Consider the following 17359-nt stretch of genomic DNA (forward strand, 5'->3'; position numbering starts at 1 on the left):
TACTAAACAGCATTGCTTAGAGATATTCCTGTCCTTTGCAATACCTTAGCCAAATGATGCTGTCAAGTGTCCAGACTACAGCTTGTGAGATACTGTAGGATTCCTTTATAGTTTTGCTAAGCTATTCTTTGCTGTGCCATACCATATTGTCTGTTACAGAATCGCAAATGTAGCCAATACTTCAGCATTAGTGAGGTGGAATGTGGAATTATAGTTTTGTTTTAATATCCGCATCCTGGCAAAGGATCACAGTGTGGTGCTTTTGCCTGGGGAAACAGGATGCTAGCAAGCCTACGTGTTGCTCTCCGCACCTAGCACCCATTACAGTACTGTACAGTGAATTATGTCCTCTCAGTATGGGCAAGATCTTTGAGTGGTTAATGAACCTCAGAGAGAGGAGCACAAAGAAATGTAGCTCGGCATACAACATCTACATCCAGACACGCTCATAGAAATGATGTTACTTCTGGTTTTAATTCATGCAGTTCTGGATCGTCTTCCAAACTCCCCTTAAGGTCTGGCTGTCTGCCCCCATCTGGGACAAAGTGAGATAAAAACTTTAAGAGAAAACATGTAATCAATCTTTAGTTTTAAGGCATAAAACTCTATAAAAGATGTACGTCCACATGCCAAGTCTTACATTTCCTGGATATATATTGGAGGGGACATTTTCATTCAAAAGTAAAACTCTGCAATATTAAACTCTGCAATATTAAACTCTGCACTATTAAACTCTGCAATATTAAACTCTGCACTATTAAACTCTGCACTATTAAACTCTGCACTATTAAACTCTGCACTATTAAACTCTGCACTATTAAACTCTGCAATATTAAACTCTGCAATATTAAACTCTGCAATATTAAACTCTGCAATATTAAACTCTGCACTATTAAACTCTGCACTATTAAACTCTGCAATATTAAACTCTGCAATATTAAACTCTGCAATATTAAACTCTGCAATATTAAACTCTGCACTGTATGCCAAGATCCCAAGCCAAATTGACAGAGTTCCAATTGCCAGTGAAAGTTAGCTACTGTATCTAATTGGGTGGCAGGTAGTTTAGCAGTTAGAGCATTGAGCCAGTAATCAAAAGGTTTCTAGTTTGAATCCCAAGCTGACTAGGTAAAAAATCTGTCAATCTGCCCTTAGTCCTAATTGCTCCCGGGTTGCCGTCAATCATGGCTGATCCAATACTGTGACCCCACTCTCAGTGGGAGTGGGATATGCAAAAAACACATTTCCATTTCACCACACACTTCTTAAGGTTACACATTGGTACGTGTGTGAAACAGGACAAATATAAGCACCCCCTATTTGACATTTTGAATTGTCACAGTAACCTCAGTTGCCACAGTAACCATGGAGCAAAGTGGGGCAGATATACAGTTTCCCTATCAAAATGATCTTTTTAAAAAAGAAGTCAAACATCACTGACTGGAACTGATTCTAATGCACTGTCTGTCTTCATCATCAGCATTGTCTGTTTGTCCAGCATTGTCTTTTCGTGTCTCTGGAAAGGCACTCTTTGGATAGATGCAATTCTCAACTAATATTATGTAGCAACTGTAGGTGTATGATTGCTGTTGAATAATGGTGTTACTGTTTGGTTTTGTCATCATGAAGTTTATGTAGGAAACTAGCAGCATTATTGTAACTTAGGGTCAGACAGCATAAAGTGTCTTGGGTTTCAAGGACATTATCGTTCTGGATGTGCTGCCCGACGTCTTTCTTCCTACTTCTAAGGCTTTAAAGTCTAACAGAAACCAGCACACACACTCTTAAGCATCTATGACATGTTAAGCCAGCAATTAATGTTACCTTTGAAAGAGTTTAATCTCATGCATATTCCATTTCATTACACTCTGCTTTCTGTTTTAGAGAACCTAAAGGGAAGAGTCACGGTATGAATCGTAGTGGTACTTTTATAGTCCTGATTGGATTTTTTTTGTGGGGGGACGGAAGACTGCTCTGAACCAACAGTTTTCTCTCTGGGAGCAGAGGGTCGATACCTAGTGGTGCACATAGGGGTTTTATTGGATTACTTAGAGGCACTGATTGTACTCATCTTGTTTCGAGCATTGCTAATGGCCCTCCTCAAAGGTCCAAGTAGAGAGGAGCGAGAGAGCCTGCTGCTTCCTGCTATACTGTAATGTAATGTCTATAGCCATGGTGGAAATGGCTGGGCTGAACCCATAGTGCTGAACCAGCAGTCTGAGAGAGAGCAGCAAACACCCAGCACATGTCTATTTTATTCCTGCCCTGGTGTAGGTTGATCACGCTGTGGAGGCCTAGATAACGGATCCTGGATCTCTGGAAACGGACTCACATCATCTCAGTGACACACACATAAAACACACATGCGTGCACACACCATTCACACCCACAGTCCATTAAGGCAATGCACCAACCAACATTATTCTGCTTTGACTGCAAAATGACTGCTGCAAGGAATAACATTCAATATAAATCCTTACATTTCTGTTCTCGATTCCTGTTTCTCTGTAGTAGTGGGTTTGATGTGCTCACAGTTAGCTTTACGGTTCTCTTTGCTCCCAGTCTCCCTGCGCACAGTGTACCAGTCCAAAAACCACCCAGTCTGCTCTGAAGCCACTGAATGCAGAAGTGCACACTCAGAGCTTTGGTAATCTAATCTCTTTACAGTCGCAAGCAACAAAAAAAAGGCAGATCTGCTAAACTTTCAACAATGTTTTCTTGCGGTTGTAAAGATGTCAGCAGTCTACCATAGTGGCCCATATTATGGCCACTAGAGAGTCCGAGTGGAACATCTTGCTCAGTGCTCTAAAAGGAATTTTGAAAAGTCTTATTCTACAATAGCCAGACCTCTGAACAATCAATCCTGTCGTTTCTTTAGAGCACAATATAAGGAATGGTAAGAAACAGGAGGCTGCCACAATTGACAAGGTTGTCATGTCTTTCCAGAGACGGATGCCACGGGATTGGGCGGACACATACATAATGTGGATCCTTTTTGGGGGTCAGATTTCTGTGCATGTCTGAATACATGTCTATGTTAGGACCGTATCCCCCCGTGTTGTATAATGACTCAATGGTGCTATTCCTGACATGGGCAACCAGCAACCAGAATGCTAATAACACATATTTTGATCAAAGCTATGCCTTAGTGCCTTTACAGCAGGTCATTCAAACTGGAGGACTGACTCACTAAGGACGAATTATCAATACTTGTTTACATATCTCAGTGAGGCAGCCAGGATAGCGTCATAGAATGGAGCTTGGAACCCATTTACATTACATTTAAGTCATTTAGCAGACGCTCTTATCCAGAGCGACTTACAAATTGGTGCATTCACCTTATGACATCCAGTGGTTGGTCTTTATGGAACAATCCACTCTAATTGTCTTTGTGAAAGCTGTTCCACATCAGCTTTATTTTCAAGTGCTATGTGTTTTATTGTGGAAATGGAACATTCAAATTGACCTGTTGCTATCAACCACACACTGGAAAAACAAATACTGAAAACACATGCTTATGGCTCTTTGTCCAGAGTGTCGCTGTCCACTGTGCTGAATGGGGTGCCACTGTCCATGGTGCTGAAGGTAATGCCACTGTCCATGGTGCTGAAGCATCTTTTGTTCAGCCACACCTACATCAATGCCCTTTGTGATGCAACAAGCCTACAGTACATATCCCTCCATACTTTAACTACGGATGTGTTTACCCCCACAGGAGAGGAGGGTTCTGAGTCTCATGCGGACACACCAGGCAGTGAGGCCAGTGAAGAGGGGAAATCGTACCAGACGTGTGCTAACACAGTGCTGAAGGTGCTGGGGGGCCTCCTATTGGTCCTATGTGTCTCCTCCTCTTGGGTGGGCACCACTCAGCTGGTCCAGCTCACCTTCAAGTCCTTCTCCTGCCCCTTCTTCATCTCCTGGTTCAGCACCAACTGGACCATCCTCCTCTTCCCTCTCTACTACGGAGGCCACGTGGTCACCACCAGGGACAAGCAGACGCCTATACAGAAATTCAGGTGATTGATCATGACAGTGGGGAAGGGCTTTTACAAGGTTGCACAGGCTAGGTACTGTAGCTCCTTGAGAAACCATAGACTCCATGGGCTGTAATTCCAGGGTATTGAATCAGTTGTAACACCCAGAAGTGTTTATGGGAGCTGCAGTAGTAGCTGCAGCAGATTTGTAAAATGCTTTCTGTTCAGTATTCGGGGGGTTTGATCTCCTCCAGTGCTGTGAGACGGTGTTTGTATGACACACCCCACCTCTAATTACCATGGGCACAGGCATGTGAAAGGGATATTAACTGCAACCATGAGAAATGGCCAGTATAATAATTTCAATGAAGCATTGCCTCTCAGCCGGAAGAACGGTTTTGACTTCCATCTAAAGTTTTGGAATTCCCATTTCCTCGTGGGTATAGGACTAATCCCGTTGATAAGTTCTCTTACCAACAACAAATTTGAGGAGTAAATAACCTCTTCCTTTTCTCTATCCACTATTCCCTCTCTATAATTCCATTCGTCAGAGAGTGCAGCAGGCTTTTTGGGGAGGATGGGATGACCCTCAAGCTGTTCCTGAAGAGGACAGCTCCCTTCTCCATCCTGTGGACCCTGACTAACTACCTGTACCTGCTGGCCCTGAGGAAGCTGACCGCCACTGACGCCTCAGCCCTCTACTGCTGCCACAAGGCCTTCGTCTTCCTGCTGTCATGGATCGTCCTAAAGGACCGCTTCATGGGTGTACGGGTCAGTACTCTACCACTACTATTACTTCATTGGGCTTGGTCACACAGCTATCCAATGAATCATACAGGGGAGGGAAGGTAGGCACAAGTATTAATGTTGATTGGTTTACTTCTCTCATTGCTACCTGCAGATTGTGGCAGCCATAATGGCCATCACAGGCATCGTCATGATGGCTTACGCAGATGGTTTCCATGGGGACTCCATCATAGGCGTGGCCTTGGCTGTAGGCTCCGCGTCCACATCGGCTCTCTACAAGGTTAGTTTACTAAGCAGGTGCCTCTTTATACTGAAATCATTAGAATTCTTAATTAGTTTTACATAGAGTTCCATCAGTATAACATATCTGGACATTGTTTCCTCTGCTGCAGGTGCTGTTTAAGATGTTCCTGGGCAGTGCCAGCCTGGGTGAGGTGGCTCACTTCCTCTCTACCATGGGTGTCTTCAATCTCATCTTCATCTCCTTCATCCCCCTCATCCTCTACTTCACCAAAGTGGAACATTGGGGCTCTCTGTCCTCGCTGCCCTGGGGATACCTGTGTGGCCTGGCTGGGCTCTGGCTGGGTGAGTGGAAACACACACACACACTATTTCATCTTACTAGAAACAATATTTGTGTTAACATTGTCATTTCTCTTCCAGTGTTCAATATCCTAGTTAATGTTGGAGTGGTGCTTACCTACCCCATCCTCATCTCTATAGGGACATTGCTCAGTGTGCCCGGCAATGCAGGTAAGTGTCTGTGTGTGTGTGTGTGCGTGCGTGTGTGTGTGTGTGTATCTCTGAAAAATGTGTAAAGTCCTCTTTATTCTAATGCATGCAGAGGTATAGTATTCAGACGTCAGCACTTGAGACCCCGGCAACAAACAGATTACACAGCAGGTCTCTCTCTCACCTCGGAAACCCAATCATCATTGTGCCTTCAGACGCAGCAACTATCCGTCACAAAGGGAGGATCAGGTTGCTAAGGCGACACTAAATGCCCACAGTTATTTTCCTTAACCACAGTGGCCTGTATGAAGGTCAGTGTGTTACTACAGCTTGGCGTGGTGCAGTGGTGTAGACCTTTAGAGCAGAGAGGACATAGTGGCCCACTTGTGCTGATTGTAAGCTGCACTGTTAAGCTACATACTGTATATCCCCCCATGCAGTTCAGTTCACCCCCCCCCACCTTTGTCCTGCAGTTTCTGTTACTTTACGTAATCATTCAGAACATCTCTCTCTGTCTTTCTCCCTCTCTCTTCTATTACCTTACTTCTGCTTAATTAATCAAAACATCTCTCTCGCGCGCCGTACCTCCGTCCGTCCCTCCCTCCCTCCCTCCCTCCCTCCCTCCCTCCCTCCCTCCCTCCCTCCCTCCCTCCCTCCCTCCCTCCCTCTCTCCCTCTCTCCCTCTCTCCCTCTCTCCCTCCGTCCCTCCCTCCGTCCCTCCCTCCCTCCCTCCCTCCGTCCCTCCCTCCCTCCGTCCATCCGTCCCTCCCTCCCTCTCTCCCTCCGTCCCTCCCTCCCTCTCTCCCTCCGTCCCTCCCTCTCTCCCTCCCATCCGTAGTGGTAGATGTGTTGAAACATGAGGTGATCTTCAGTGTGGTGCGTCTGGCTGCCACCTGCATCATCTGCCTTGGCTTCCTGTTGCTGCTGCTTCCTGAGGAGTGGGACTCCGTCACGCTGCGCTTCCTCGCTGCATTCAAGAAGTCTGAGGAGCATGGAGAGGAGCTGACTGATTCCAGCATCCACACACGCAGCCGCAGCCAAGCCAATGGCGCCGTCTCAATCCCTATGGCATGACCCCCGACCCTGTTAGCTCCCATGATCCTCCAAAGGCCCATCCCATCATCAACCCCTATCCTCGCACAGTTCTACATTTCCCATCTGGGAAGCATGGCGGGATGACTCCTGTGCTGACTACAGACCAGGAAGTCCAAAATCAGGAGAACAGGAAGTGTTTCTATGGCTGAGAGAAACTGTTGTGGAGTTGAATCTCCTCTGTCACTTTCCCCAGGAACTAATGGGGAGTTAAAAAGAGAACCTTACTGCTGATTTTGCTGAGCGTAAAGTTGGAAAGTCTTGAACTCCTTGCCACACCCAGTCTTGCCCCTAGACCACATAAGCCCAACCTTTAACCTGCACCACGGACTGTATTCTGTGAATATAAATATTGACAGGGCCAGTTTGGCTCAATCTTATGTGCATTTATTGAATTTACTCAGAGGTGTATCAATAGAGTATTTACATTTGACTTCTTATATAGTATTATATACAGGAATGGGTTGGGAAACATATGCTGAACATACAGGCTCTTTTTCTTTTTTAATAAAAGTCAAATAAAGACCAATAGCTTCTTGATCAGATCGTCTCATAAACACAACCTTTAAAAACATGCTATGTTCAAGACCGGAAAATTATTGAAATGGATATTTCAGTTATCAATAGCCACTGAAGTGGATCAGGTCCACATTCGACAAAGCAGAGCTTCTGAGGTCTCTCTCCATAAAGCCAGGGCCTTCATATCATCCTATTACATCACCTCTGCATAAGCCACGTGCGTGGCACACAGACAGCAGGTTCATGTTTATATGTATAACTAACTGCTCAGTAGATCTGCTCAAATATGTCACTACCATGTCTTCGGACCTGATTCATCTTAGTCCCAAACATATCCAGCAGTATGGAGTGTGATTCATTCAGTCTTAGTAATAATGTATTTAAGTAATTCTGCAGGAATGACAGACTCTCCTCTGTCATCCATTCCTCTCTCTACTCCCCCTGCTCACTTACACAGAGATCTCTGGTAATTAGGTGATGAAGGCTTTTATGGCCCAGCAGCAGCCTAGCACTGATTCAGCTGCACGTAGCACACAGCTCCTCCTCAGCCAGTCCGTGACAGCTACCAGGCAAAACAGCCTTTCAGTGGGATAGAAATAGAATGAAACCAAAATGAACGATGGAATAACTAAATTCATTTCAGGGCACTTGAATTACTTTATTCCTGGAGAAGAAGTGGAGTGTGTTTGTTGGAAGTAATCTGTTCTCCTCTGAGGCTGTGAGACAGAGCTCAGTCCCCAGTCAGTGCTGTGATGACTGGTGTGCTGTCAGTGAGACATGACCTCTAATGAAGCGTTTGCTGAACTGACAGATTCAGACACTGTTGTGGATGCTGCCTCATTAAACCAAATGAGCGAGAAAAGAGGAGGTGAACGAATGTAGGGAGGGGTTTAAATCCTCATTATTGATGATTTTCACATCCACACACTGAGACAGAACAAAGTACAGCATCTCCATGTTAGGCAGGTAGTCCGAACTCTCTTCATCATTTGAAAAGTATTTCTCAAAACTTTTACCTTTATTTCTATGTCCTGCTGTGAATTACTTCCTTGTTGGAAACTGAAAGTATCGTGTATGTTGTCGAGGCAGATTCTGTAAATGATCTATTATTATGCCTGAACAGTTTGGAGCGTGGAGGGGAAGAGGTATGGGGCTAGAAAAAAAGCATGGTCTTTCAAGCATTAACTTGGAGTTACAAAGTAACCTGTAGGGAGAGTTGTCATAGAAGCAGCTTATTATTATGAAAAATATAAAGACAGGGATGGGGGCACAGACCTTCCATTTTAACCACAACTAAACCTGTTAACTCACTTGTACAGCTGCAACATACAGAATGGAGACCTGAGATGTATGCCACCACAACTGACTTGGGGAGTTATTGTGTAACTAAGGGTGTCATACCAACAGGCTATGCTAATTTATCAAGAAAGAAAAGTAAACTACAGTACATCAAGAACCGTAGCAGCTGGTGGTGGAGCATTAAACACCACATACAGCCAAACGAATGAGAGAACATGAGCGGAGGACTTAAAACAAGTGAGGTGAGACAAGTTCTTCTGATTTCAACACTGAAAGTAACTTAGACCGTCCGGATTTCATAATATTAACAAACCCAAATTAGAGTGTGATTGCTTGACTCATCAACAGACTTTTGCTAAAAGCATAGCATAGCATAGCATAGCAGCCTAACGGCCATAGCAGAGGGCTAGTGGTGGACTATGGGCTCTACAGGATCCAGGTCCAGGCTGAGTCAGGTGGCCCCATGTCACAGTCAGCCAGAGGGAGACCTGGACCAGCAGGCCAGTCATCCCACCTCACAATGGACCATCTCTGCTGTGCCAACCCCACTGGAGCCACAACATGGGCCCCTAGGACATAGGACTATCCAGCTGCCCCCACTGAAAATGGAAAACCCTGCAAGCTTCCCCCCACTATCTACAGGTCAGTAGACAGATTATTTTGTCTCCAAATGTGGTTGTCATCATCACGAAGGCTTAACTGACTTGTGTGTATATGTGTGTAAGAATCATCATATGTAGCAAGCAGCCTTCCACAGAGTCAAAGCAACATTTGTGGACCAAGCATCATTCATTCTCATCCACCACGAAGACTACAGGTCAGAACAGTATAGCTTTCGCTACCATTTTACTACAAACTGTCACAAACATTCTTGTTCAAGTGTTCCTAAATTCCTACTTTATTTTCCTATCTCTGTGAAATAAATTGTATTTCAATTTAGTGTCTCGGACTTCACATTGGGGGAAGAGTGGCTGTGTTATTGCATTGACTGTTGTGATGTACTGTACTGTGTACCCATGCAAACCTCCCATCATTCTTTCTCCTCAGGTGTTGCAACCACTGGCCCCTCTTAGTGCAGGCCTCAAGGTTACTGCCAATCACATGGCCATGGTAAAAGAAAACATACAAAAACATCAGCGCCATTTTGTCTCTGTTTATGCTGTGTTGACATGTATACAAAGCCTTGGTCAATTTTGAAGCTGTTTTTATGACCTTATTCTTGTGCCACAATTTTGTTGTGTTACAAAGTGGGATTATAATGGATTCCATTGTAATTCATTGTCCACAATCTACACAAAATACTCTGCAATGTCAAAGTGGAAGAAAAATTCAACAACAAAAAATATACTAAATGGAAAATAAAACATGAATATATCTTGATTAGATAAGTAATCACCTTTGGCAGTGATGATATTTGTGTCTTTCTGGGTAAGTCTTGAAGAGCTTTGCAAACCTGGATTGTACAATATTTTCCCATTATTCTTTTAAAACAATTCCTCAAGCACTGTCAAGTTGGTTTGCTAGACAGCCATTTTCAAGTCTTGCCCTAGATTTTCATGCCGATTTAAGTCTAAACTAACTAGGCCACTCAGGGACATTCAATGTTGTCTTGGTAACTAACTCCAGTGTTTTAGGTTAAGGTGGATTTGTCTCCCAGTGTCTGTTGGAAAGCAGACTCAACCATGTTTTCCTCTAGGATTCTGCCTGTGCTTAGCTCTATTGATTTTCTTGCTATCCATAAAATCTCCCTAGTCTTTGCCGATGAGCAGCATACCCATAACATAATGCAGCCACCACCATGCTTGAAAATATGAAGAGGGGTCTCTGTAGTGACTGGGTGTATTGATACACCATCCAAAGTGTAATTAATAACTTCACCATGCTCAAAGGGATATTCAATGTCTGCTTTTTTATTTAAAATGTTTAAACCCATCTACCAGTATGTGCCCTTCTTTGCGAAGCATTGGAAAACCTCCCTGGTCTTTGTCTTTAAATCTGTGCTTGAAATTCACTGCTGGACTGAGGGACATTACAGATAATTGTGAGCTACAGAGATAGGGTAGTTATTCACAAATCATGTTCCAACACTATTATTGCACACAGTCCATGCAACTTATGTGACTTGTTAAGCACATTTTTACTCCTGAAGTTATTTAGGCTTGCCATAACAAAGGGATTGAATACTTACTGACTCAAGACATTTCAGCTTTTCATTTATTTGTTTTTACATAATTCCACTTTGACATTATGGGGTATTGTATGTAAATCAGAGACACATAAGTCGGAGCACAATTGGCCCAGCGTTGCCCAGGTTAGGGGAGGGTTTGGCCGGGGTAGGCCGTCATTGTAAAATTAAGAATTTGTTCTTAACTGACTGGCCTAGTTAAATAAAGGTGAAATGTAAAAAAAACACAAAATCGAAATGATCCATTTTAAATTCAGGCTGTAATACAACAAAATGTGGAAAATGTCAAGGGGTATGAATACTTTTTGAACGCACTATACATGCTTATGTTCCTCAGTCTCCAAAACAATTACATGGGATTTGATTTAGTCAGGAATGTTATGAGAGGTAATTTACCAGAGAGAGCGAGAGCAGCTGGTGAGTTGCGAGGCTGGGCCCCTTCTGTCCCAGTGGGCCTGATTAAAGCGCTGGTGGAGTGGAAAGTGGGGTGGTCTACAGCTCTGACTGGCCCTCAATGGGATGTGCTTTCAGGGTACAGGAAAAACCCCACTACCAGGCAAACACACACGTGCGCGTACACACTCCCTCGCTCACAAACCAACATACTGTATATAACAATTTGTACATTTCCATGTTTCATTGCATAGGACAGGATCTAGGGATCAACATTTTATCTGTAGCATACCATTGATGCGTTGTGTATTCCATGACGTGTGACTATATTATATTTTAAACTACCATTTGGTGGTGACTCATGCATGGTCTCTCTGGCTGTGTGGGTTGGGTTGTGTAGGGAGGACTCCTGGAGGCACAGATGGTCCTCAGTCAACAGGCCCAGCGAAGAAGGAGAGCCCACCAGAGACGAGTCCGAGAGCAGCGGGTCCACGAGAGGACAATCTACATAGATAATGGTGAGACTGGAGACATTTTGTTAATCTGGCTGACACCAAACTCAAAGTCTTCCTGACTGCAGTGGCACAGCTCTCCCTCGCTGTGTACTACGTGGGTTGGATCAGCCAGGCTAAAACAAAATGTACCACCAACTTGAGCATGTTCTAAGTGATGCGTACAATCGATAGGGCTGCAGTACTTAAATAGATTGTGTACTTTGTATTGCTCCTTTGGCCTCTGTAGTTGAAGCACCAAGCAGCAAAGGGATACAGAGACTGCATCTGCTAAACAGGCCAACCCAAAGGGACATATTTTGGGATGAGATGACAGGAGAGAGTCTCGACCTCAAGGAGATCCTCCAACCAAGCCCCCTTCCCCTGGAGCAGGGAGAGAGACAGCAGTCCCAGCCTGGACCACCACAGTGCCTGTGTAGGGATGAAGAGCTGATCAACAGAGACTTGGCATGGGGAGGCCTCAGGAATCCTCACTGGAAAACCAATACTCTCACAGACAGAGTAGAAGGGGAGACAGATGGTGGACTGACCATGAGGAAAACCTTACCTTCGATGCTGGACTGGAAGACAGAGAAACAAAGAGATACAATTCCCAAACACTTGAGCTCTTTGGGGGATAATGAGAGGGCTAGTAGGAGGCCTCTGAGAGGCTGGCAGAGAGAGGGCATTAGAGGTCTATGTCATGGGGAGAGAGGGATTTGGGAACCTGACCTGGAGTAGGAGCTGTTTGAGGGGTTTACTAATCTGGATTAGATCGGATCTCCAATCTCAGTTTGCGAAATTCTAATGGTGTATAGGTGGTCACTTCATTTTGAAAAGCAGAAATTGTAGCTCATTTATCTTTTAAACTGTTAGCATTTTCACTGTATGATCACATGGCAAACTAAATATTGGTTTGTCATAACCAAAGTATTTCAGAGAATGTGTCCACCACCAGTGTTAAACTATCACCTGAATGTATTCATAGGATTGCTTAATTAAAATAGCAGCTGTGGTTAAAGTCTAGGAATGCTTCATTAGAATAGCAGATGTGGTTAAAGTAAGTCTCATTGTGGGAACAAATCTGTTTTCCATAACAAATAAATGTGTTTATGAAAGTGAATCAGTGTGTTTTTATTCCAGCCTGTTTGAAGGCAGTGTGTGGCGCCCTCTAGGGATGATAGTGATACTACAGGTGTGGAAAGGTCTAAAATTAGCTTGATGTAACACCAGCTTAATGTTCAGAAGGTGAGAAAGCACATTAAAAAATAATACATTTGGCTTTTTGATCTTATTTCCATCATGATTAACAATACATGGTACTTATATAGCACTTTTCAAGGACCAAAAGTTACTTTAATTGTGTTACTCAATCTTAATCTCTAAAACCATGGAAAATGGACAGACAAAATACTACCAGCAATGAATGACCAAATACATTACTTTGTCCATCTTAAATTGAAAGGTGTCTTGCGATACACTTTTGAAAGAAGACCCATAAAAGATATCTGACCATATTGTTTCACGTCTTCAAGACCTCTAGACACAATGGTACAGAGACAAATGGGTACGTACAAATGGTACTAAATCATTTCCCTCCATTACCGTTTAATTTAGCTTCAAAGATAATGTATTTTCTAAATTATCTTTGGGGGTGAGTTTTTGTTTAATGAGAAGCACACTGAAGACCTCTTGTGCTCCCCAATTCCCTTCAACATTGAAAAGATATATTGCACTTCAGGGCTCCTTTAACCCTAACAGGAAATTGCTTATTGCAGCAATCCTCTCCACCTTTATGAAAATCCTGATGGAAGCTCTTAGCGGGATTAGAGAGAGAGTAGAACTGGCCAGCTACCACACACCTGGGGCTACAGTGAACACACAACAAGACAAGGGACAGCTGCATTTAGTTCTTGAATCAATTGAGAGGTATGCTCTTTTCTTATGACGTCTGAAGCATTTAGGCTGTATAGCCCTTATAAATGGCTTTATGAAAACATTCAGTTTGCATAGTCTTACTCTTCTTCCCAACTTGTGTTTTCGCCATGTTTTTAGTCCTCTAAATAAAAAAATAAAAGGACAGAGGCAAGCTGTTGTTTTGTTTGTAATTGATTTAGTTTGGTCGAGGTCAAGGGCGTGGTTATTTTCAGTTCATTTCCACTGGCCACTAAAATGCCACAAGTACTCCCAATTCAACAATGAAAACTGTGGTACCGGTCTCCAATTTTCCTTCCTGATCTTTCTGGATTTTATGTGGCTTTGATGATTCCCTCGTAGGGAGGACGTTTGTTCCTGAGACTGGGAGAAAGAGGTCTCAGAGCCAGAGACACTGACTGTATTGCTACCGAAGCCACAGTTTGAGCCGTAGAGCATCCACTCCATTTAAATAGTATTGGAAGAGCCTCTTGTCCCTTACAAAGCCCAGGTTCTCATACAGTTTCTGGGCTGATTGGTTGGTGATCTCAGTCTCCAGCACCACCTGTTTAAAGTTAACAAAACCAAGTAATTTGTAAGAGATTGTTACCTCTATCTCCATACTGAATACTATACAAAATGGTATTCAATGGCATTTTCAGTTTCAAATGTGAATTGGTGTAATGAGATTAGAATCAAGCTTAAACTTGACACTATTTATGGTAAAGAGTGTGTCCTGTTATCTTCTAGCTAAAATGTGGCCTAATGTAAGGTGACCAGAAATGATTTTGTTTTTGCGTGGGGAGGGTACTGTTTGAAAATAAAAATGCCATGGAACTATATTTAACTATCAATTTTCGCTATTGTCCTTTAAAAATACTTCAAAACACAGAAATGGAATAACCCTCCACAGTTCTTAAAAGCCTAGCTAGTCATATTTTAATCACCCAGGTTTGGTAGCCTATGCTGTTGCATGTACTTTCTGGCCATAGTCTTCATGTTTTTTATTTATTTAACCAGCCCATTGAAACCCAGTCTCTTTTTCAAGGGAAACCTGGCCAAGAAGACAGCAACATTCAATATATTACAGAATTAAAACATACAATTCAACAACATGATCCAGCCTAAAAAAAAAGCATTTTACACTCCTCCGTAACAGAGTCTCCCACCATCATTTTTAATTAATTCAGTGGCACTAACATATCTAGATGAAGTGTGGATTGTAAACTATGCCATGCCTCTGGTGTACAAGATGAGAAAGGCAGTCTTGCCTAATACTGTAAATGTCCTGGGGACTTTAAGTAGCAACCACCGAGCAGACCGGGTATGGCAACTGAGGGAGTTTACCCAAAAGGGCCTTGCAGATGAACACATACACATATACATAGCTTCCTGCACATATAAAGTGAGGTCCAACCCACCATTTGGTATAAGGTGCAATGGTGGGTGAGTGACTTGGCATTTGTAATAAAGTGCAAGGATGCATGATAAACAGAGTCCTGTCTCTGTATCACTGGTCAAACGTTCTCATAAAAGGTCCATGGCTGGACTGAGTTTGGCAAAGGGATTGATATATGCAAATCTGATTGGACAGCATTTGATTATTTAACAATCAAACCCAATTTAACTTCAATATTACTTTTTTCTTTCTAATGGCTAATCAGGGACATTTACGGGGACAGGCCACCAAAATCGGGGACTGTTCCTGGAAATTGGGGACGTCTGGCCACTCTTGCCTAATGTCTTCCAGGGTAGATATGATTATGTAAAAGAAACATACCTCATCACAGTCCTCATCAATCATAGCATAGATAGCCTTTTTGACTAGATATGTACCTGAAATGACAGGAGTGATGACATGTTAGAAGTAAACATGAAACTTTATAACAGTCTTGCAGGGGTGGGTATAATTTGTGGAATGTTCCAACAGGACTCTGTTCCAAAATCTTCGTAAAGTACAAGGTTGCCAACAAACATTGCATACAAAGTAACATGATCAATACACCTAGCTAACTAGCTGCCGAATAGGCATCAACTCACCATGTAGCTTATTCTTAATGTTTGTCGATGGGCTACCAGTGTGAGGACAGACATTTTCAGGAATAAACATGGTGAGTGAAAACGTAATTAAATAGCCAACTCCCTACCTAGTACCTTATTCTGCCGCTATACAACTATGGGTTGTTTGATGGCAACCTTGTTATTTACAAAGTTTTTGGAACAGATACCTTTTGGAATGTTCCACTCATTTTACCCACCCATCTTGGAGATCCTCCTAATGCCCACTTACCAATTCCTTTCCTCCTGTATCTGGAGTCCACAGCCAACATGGCAATGTAGCCACGGTGAATCTTCTTGTGCATATCCAGTTTGCACACAATGGCACCAACACAATCCTTGTCCACCATCGCCTGTGGCACAGAGAGGTAAAACATGTTATTATCTACTGGCTGGCAGGTGTGTAGGCTTTTTCTCCAGCCCGAACGCACCATATTCAGCCCTGAGCATAGGCTGGTAGTGGCAAACTACAAAACATGATCAGTTCCTAAAATGCATACAACTTTATATCCGATTAAACGCAACTCCACGATTTACGATGGAGTTGAGTTTGCGACTACTGTGGGCGTACTGGAGATCCGACGCCACATATAAACGTCATTTTTTGTTTTTTTTTACTCTCGATTTCAGCACCCAAAGTAAATTATTTCCGGCAATTACACACGACATTGTTATTTTATGTGATGTTGGAGCTCCAGTCTGCCCACACGCAACTCCACCATAAATCGTTGAGTTTAGTCAGCTAGCTAACAACTTTAGACGTACCAGGAAGCAGAGTTGAGGCCAGTTATGAATGAAATACCTATATGTATAAATCGAATAAGGCTCTGACAAGTCCTTGGTAATAAGCCTTTTGATGTCTGACATTTGCAGTTCAGACTCGTATGGTACGTATTCCACGTCTCCCTCTATGTTTGAACATAACCCAAGCCTTCTCAGTTCTTCCACAATAACTTGAGAGGTGATAGAGGCAGCAAGCGCGGATGCCACCAAATCTTCTTCAGCGCACAGCGTCCCGAGGTCTTCCCTGTCTCGGTCCATCACCACCACTTCTTTGCTGCATGTTAGCACCCCGTCGACACTGCTGGAATCTATTTCAGCCATTCCCATGGTTGGCATGTTGTTGTTGATTTCGTTATTGTTCGCATGCAGACAGTGCGTTTAACCAGCTAATGTCAGCTAAAACGGAAGAAAAAAAAGTCGCTTGCACAGTTAAAGTTGCCACCAGTTGAATCTGTTTTTAAATTATATAATGTATTTTCTGTAGCTAATCCAACTAATGTACTGTAGCTAGCTAATAACTTCTAAAGTTTGTTGCTAGGCTAGCTTCTGCCTGTCAAAATTGCTACCGTAAAGCATTTACTGTGCGAAAAACAACTTTACGACACTCAAAGTCGATAAAACATTTTAGGAACAGTGTTGTTGTAATATCAAGAACAACAAGTTTTAAAAAATTATGAAATTATTTAATGAAGAATATGACATCTATAAATCCTATTTAAGTTGTTTTTATAGTGCGACACACCGACAGAACTCAATAACATGTTCTCTAGCCCTACCACCGGATGTCGTAGTATGCTTGACAGTGTGAGGGAAAGGACATATGTCGATCAGTCTTGGTCCCTGGGCCAATGATTAATATATAATAATAATAATATATGCCATTTAGCAGACGCTTTTATCCAAAGCGACTTACAGTCATGTGTGCATACATTCTAGGTATGGGTGGTCCCGGGGATCGAACCCACTACCCTGGCGTTACAAGCGCCATGCTCTACCAACTGAGCATGTATACATATATATTATACCATTATATATTGGTCATTGATCACAAATTGATTTTTTGTGAGCAAATCAATGTGGGGCTCCTTTTCTTGTGTTCTGTTTAGTATTATGTGGGTTCCACAGGTGAACACAAAGATGATCAAAAGACAAAAACCATGGGTGTTCATAAA

At 42.9% G+C, this 17359-nt stretch overlaps 2 protein-coding genes across 6 annotated transcripts in view; one reads left to right on the top strand and one right to left on the bottom strand.

The window, feature by feature from the left end:
* The window catches only part of LOC124046481 (solute carrier family 35 member F4-like), a 34539-nt gene extending 21896 nt beyond the window's left edge, over positions 1-12643 (top strand). Inside the window, exons 2-11 of one of the 3 annotated variants that reach the window (XM_046366893.1) lie at positions 3716-4016; positions 4526-4745; positions 4876-5001; positions 5114-5306; positions 5445-5474; positions 6292-9005; positions 9089-9180; positions 9411-9473; positions 11342-11459; positions 11683-12643. In XM_046366893.1, the coding sequence (XP_046222849.1) occupies positions 3716-4016; positions 4526-4745; positions 4876-5001; positions 5114-5306; positions 5445-5474; positions 6292-6527 (1106 nt within the window). In that variant the 3' untranslated portion in view covers positions 6528-9005; positions 9089-9180; positions 9411-9473; positions 11342-11459; positions 11683-12643. Of the gene's footprint in view, positions 1-3715; positions 4017-4525; positions 4746-4875; positions 5002-5113; positions 5307-5384; positions 5475-6291; positions 9006-9088; positions 9181-9410; positions 9474-11341; positions 11460-11682 lie in introns of all 3 variants that reach the window. The other 2 variants (XM_046366892.1, XM_046366894.1) reach the window with 2 other exon arrangements.
* Positions 10734-16952, bottom strand: naa30 (N-alpha-acetyltransferase 30, NatC catalytic subunit). 3 transcript variants are annotated; one of them, XM_046366895.1, is made up of 4 exons: positions 16170-16952; positions 15637-15757; positions 15127-15182; positions 10734-11864 (listed from the first exon to the last, which is right to left on the bottom strand). In XM_046366895.1, exons 1-4 carry the CDS (start codon positions 16521-16523, stop codon positions 11724-11726), a joined length of 672 nt encoding a protein of 223 aa, XP_046222851.1. In that variant the 5' UTR covers positions 16524-16952; the 3' UTR covers positions 10734-11723. The 3 variants fall into 3 exon arrangements, with proteins under 3 accessions (XP_046222851.1, XP_046222852.1, XP_046222853.1); XM_046366896.1 differs by lacking the exon at positions 10734-11864 and adding an exon at positions 12540-13911 and having other exon boundaries at positions 16170-16949; XM_046366897.1 differs by lacking the exons at positions 10734-11864; positions 16170-16952 and adding exons at positions 12540-13911; positions 15836-16035.
* Between the last annotated feature and the right edge of the window lie 407 nt (positions 16953-17359).

This window comes from Oncorhynchus gorbuscha, linkage group LG10, assembly GCF_021184085.1.
Source record: "Oncorhynchus gorbuscha isolate QuinsamMale2020 ecotype Even-year linkage group LG10, OgorEven_v1.0, whole genome shotgun sequence".
Classification (NCBI taxonomy): Eukaryota; Metazoa; Chordata; class Actinopteri; order Salmoniformes; family Salmonidae; genus Oncorhynchus; species Oncorhynchus gorbuscha.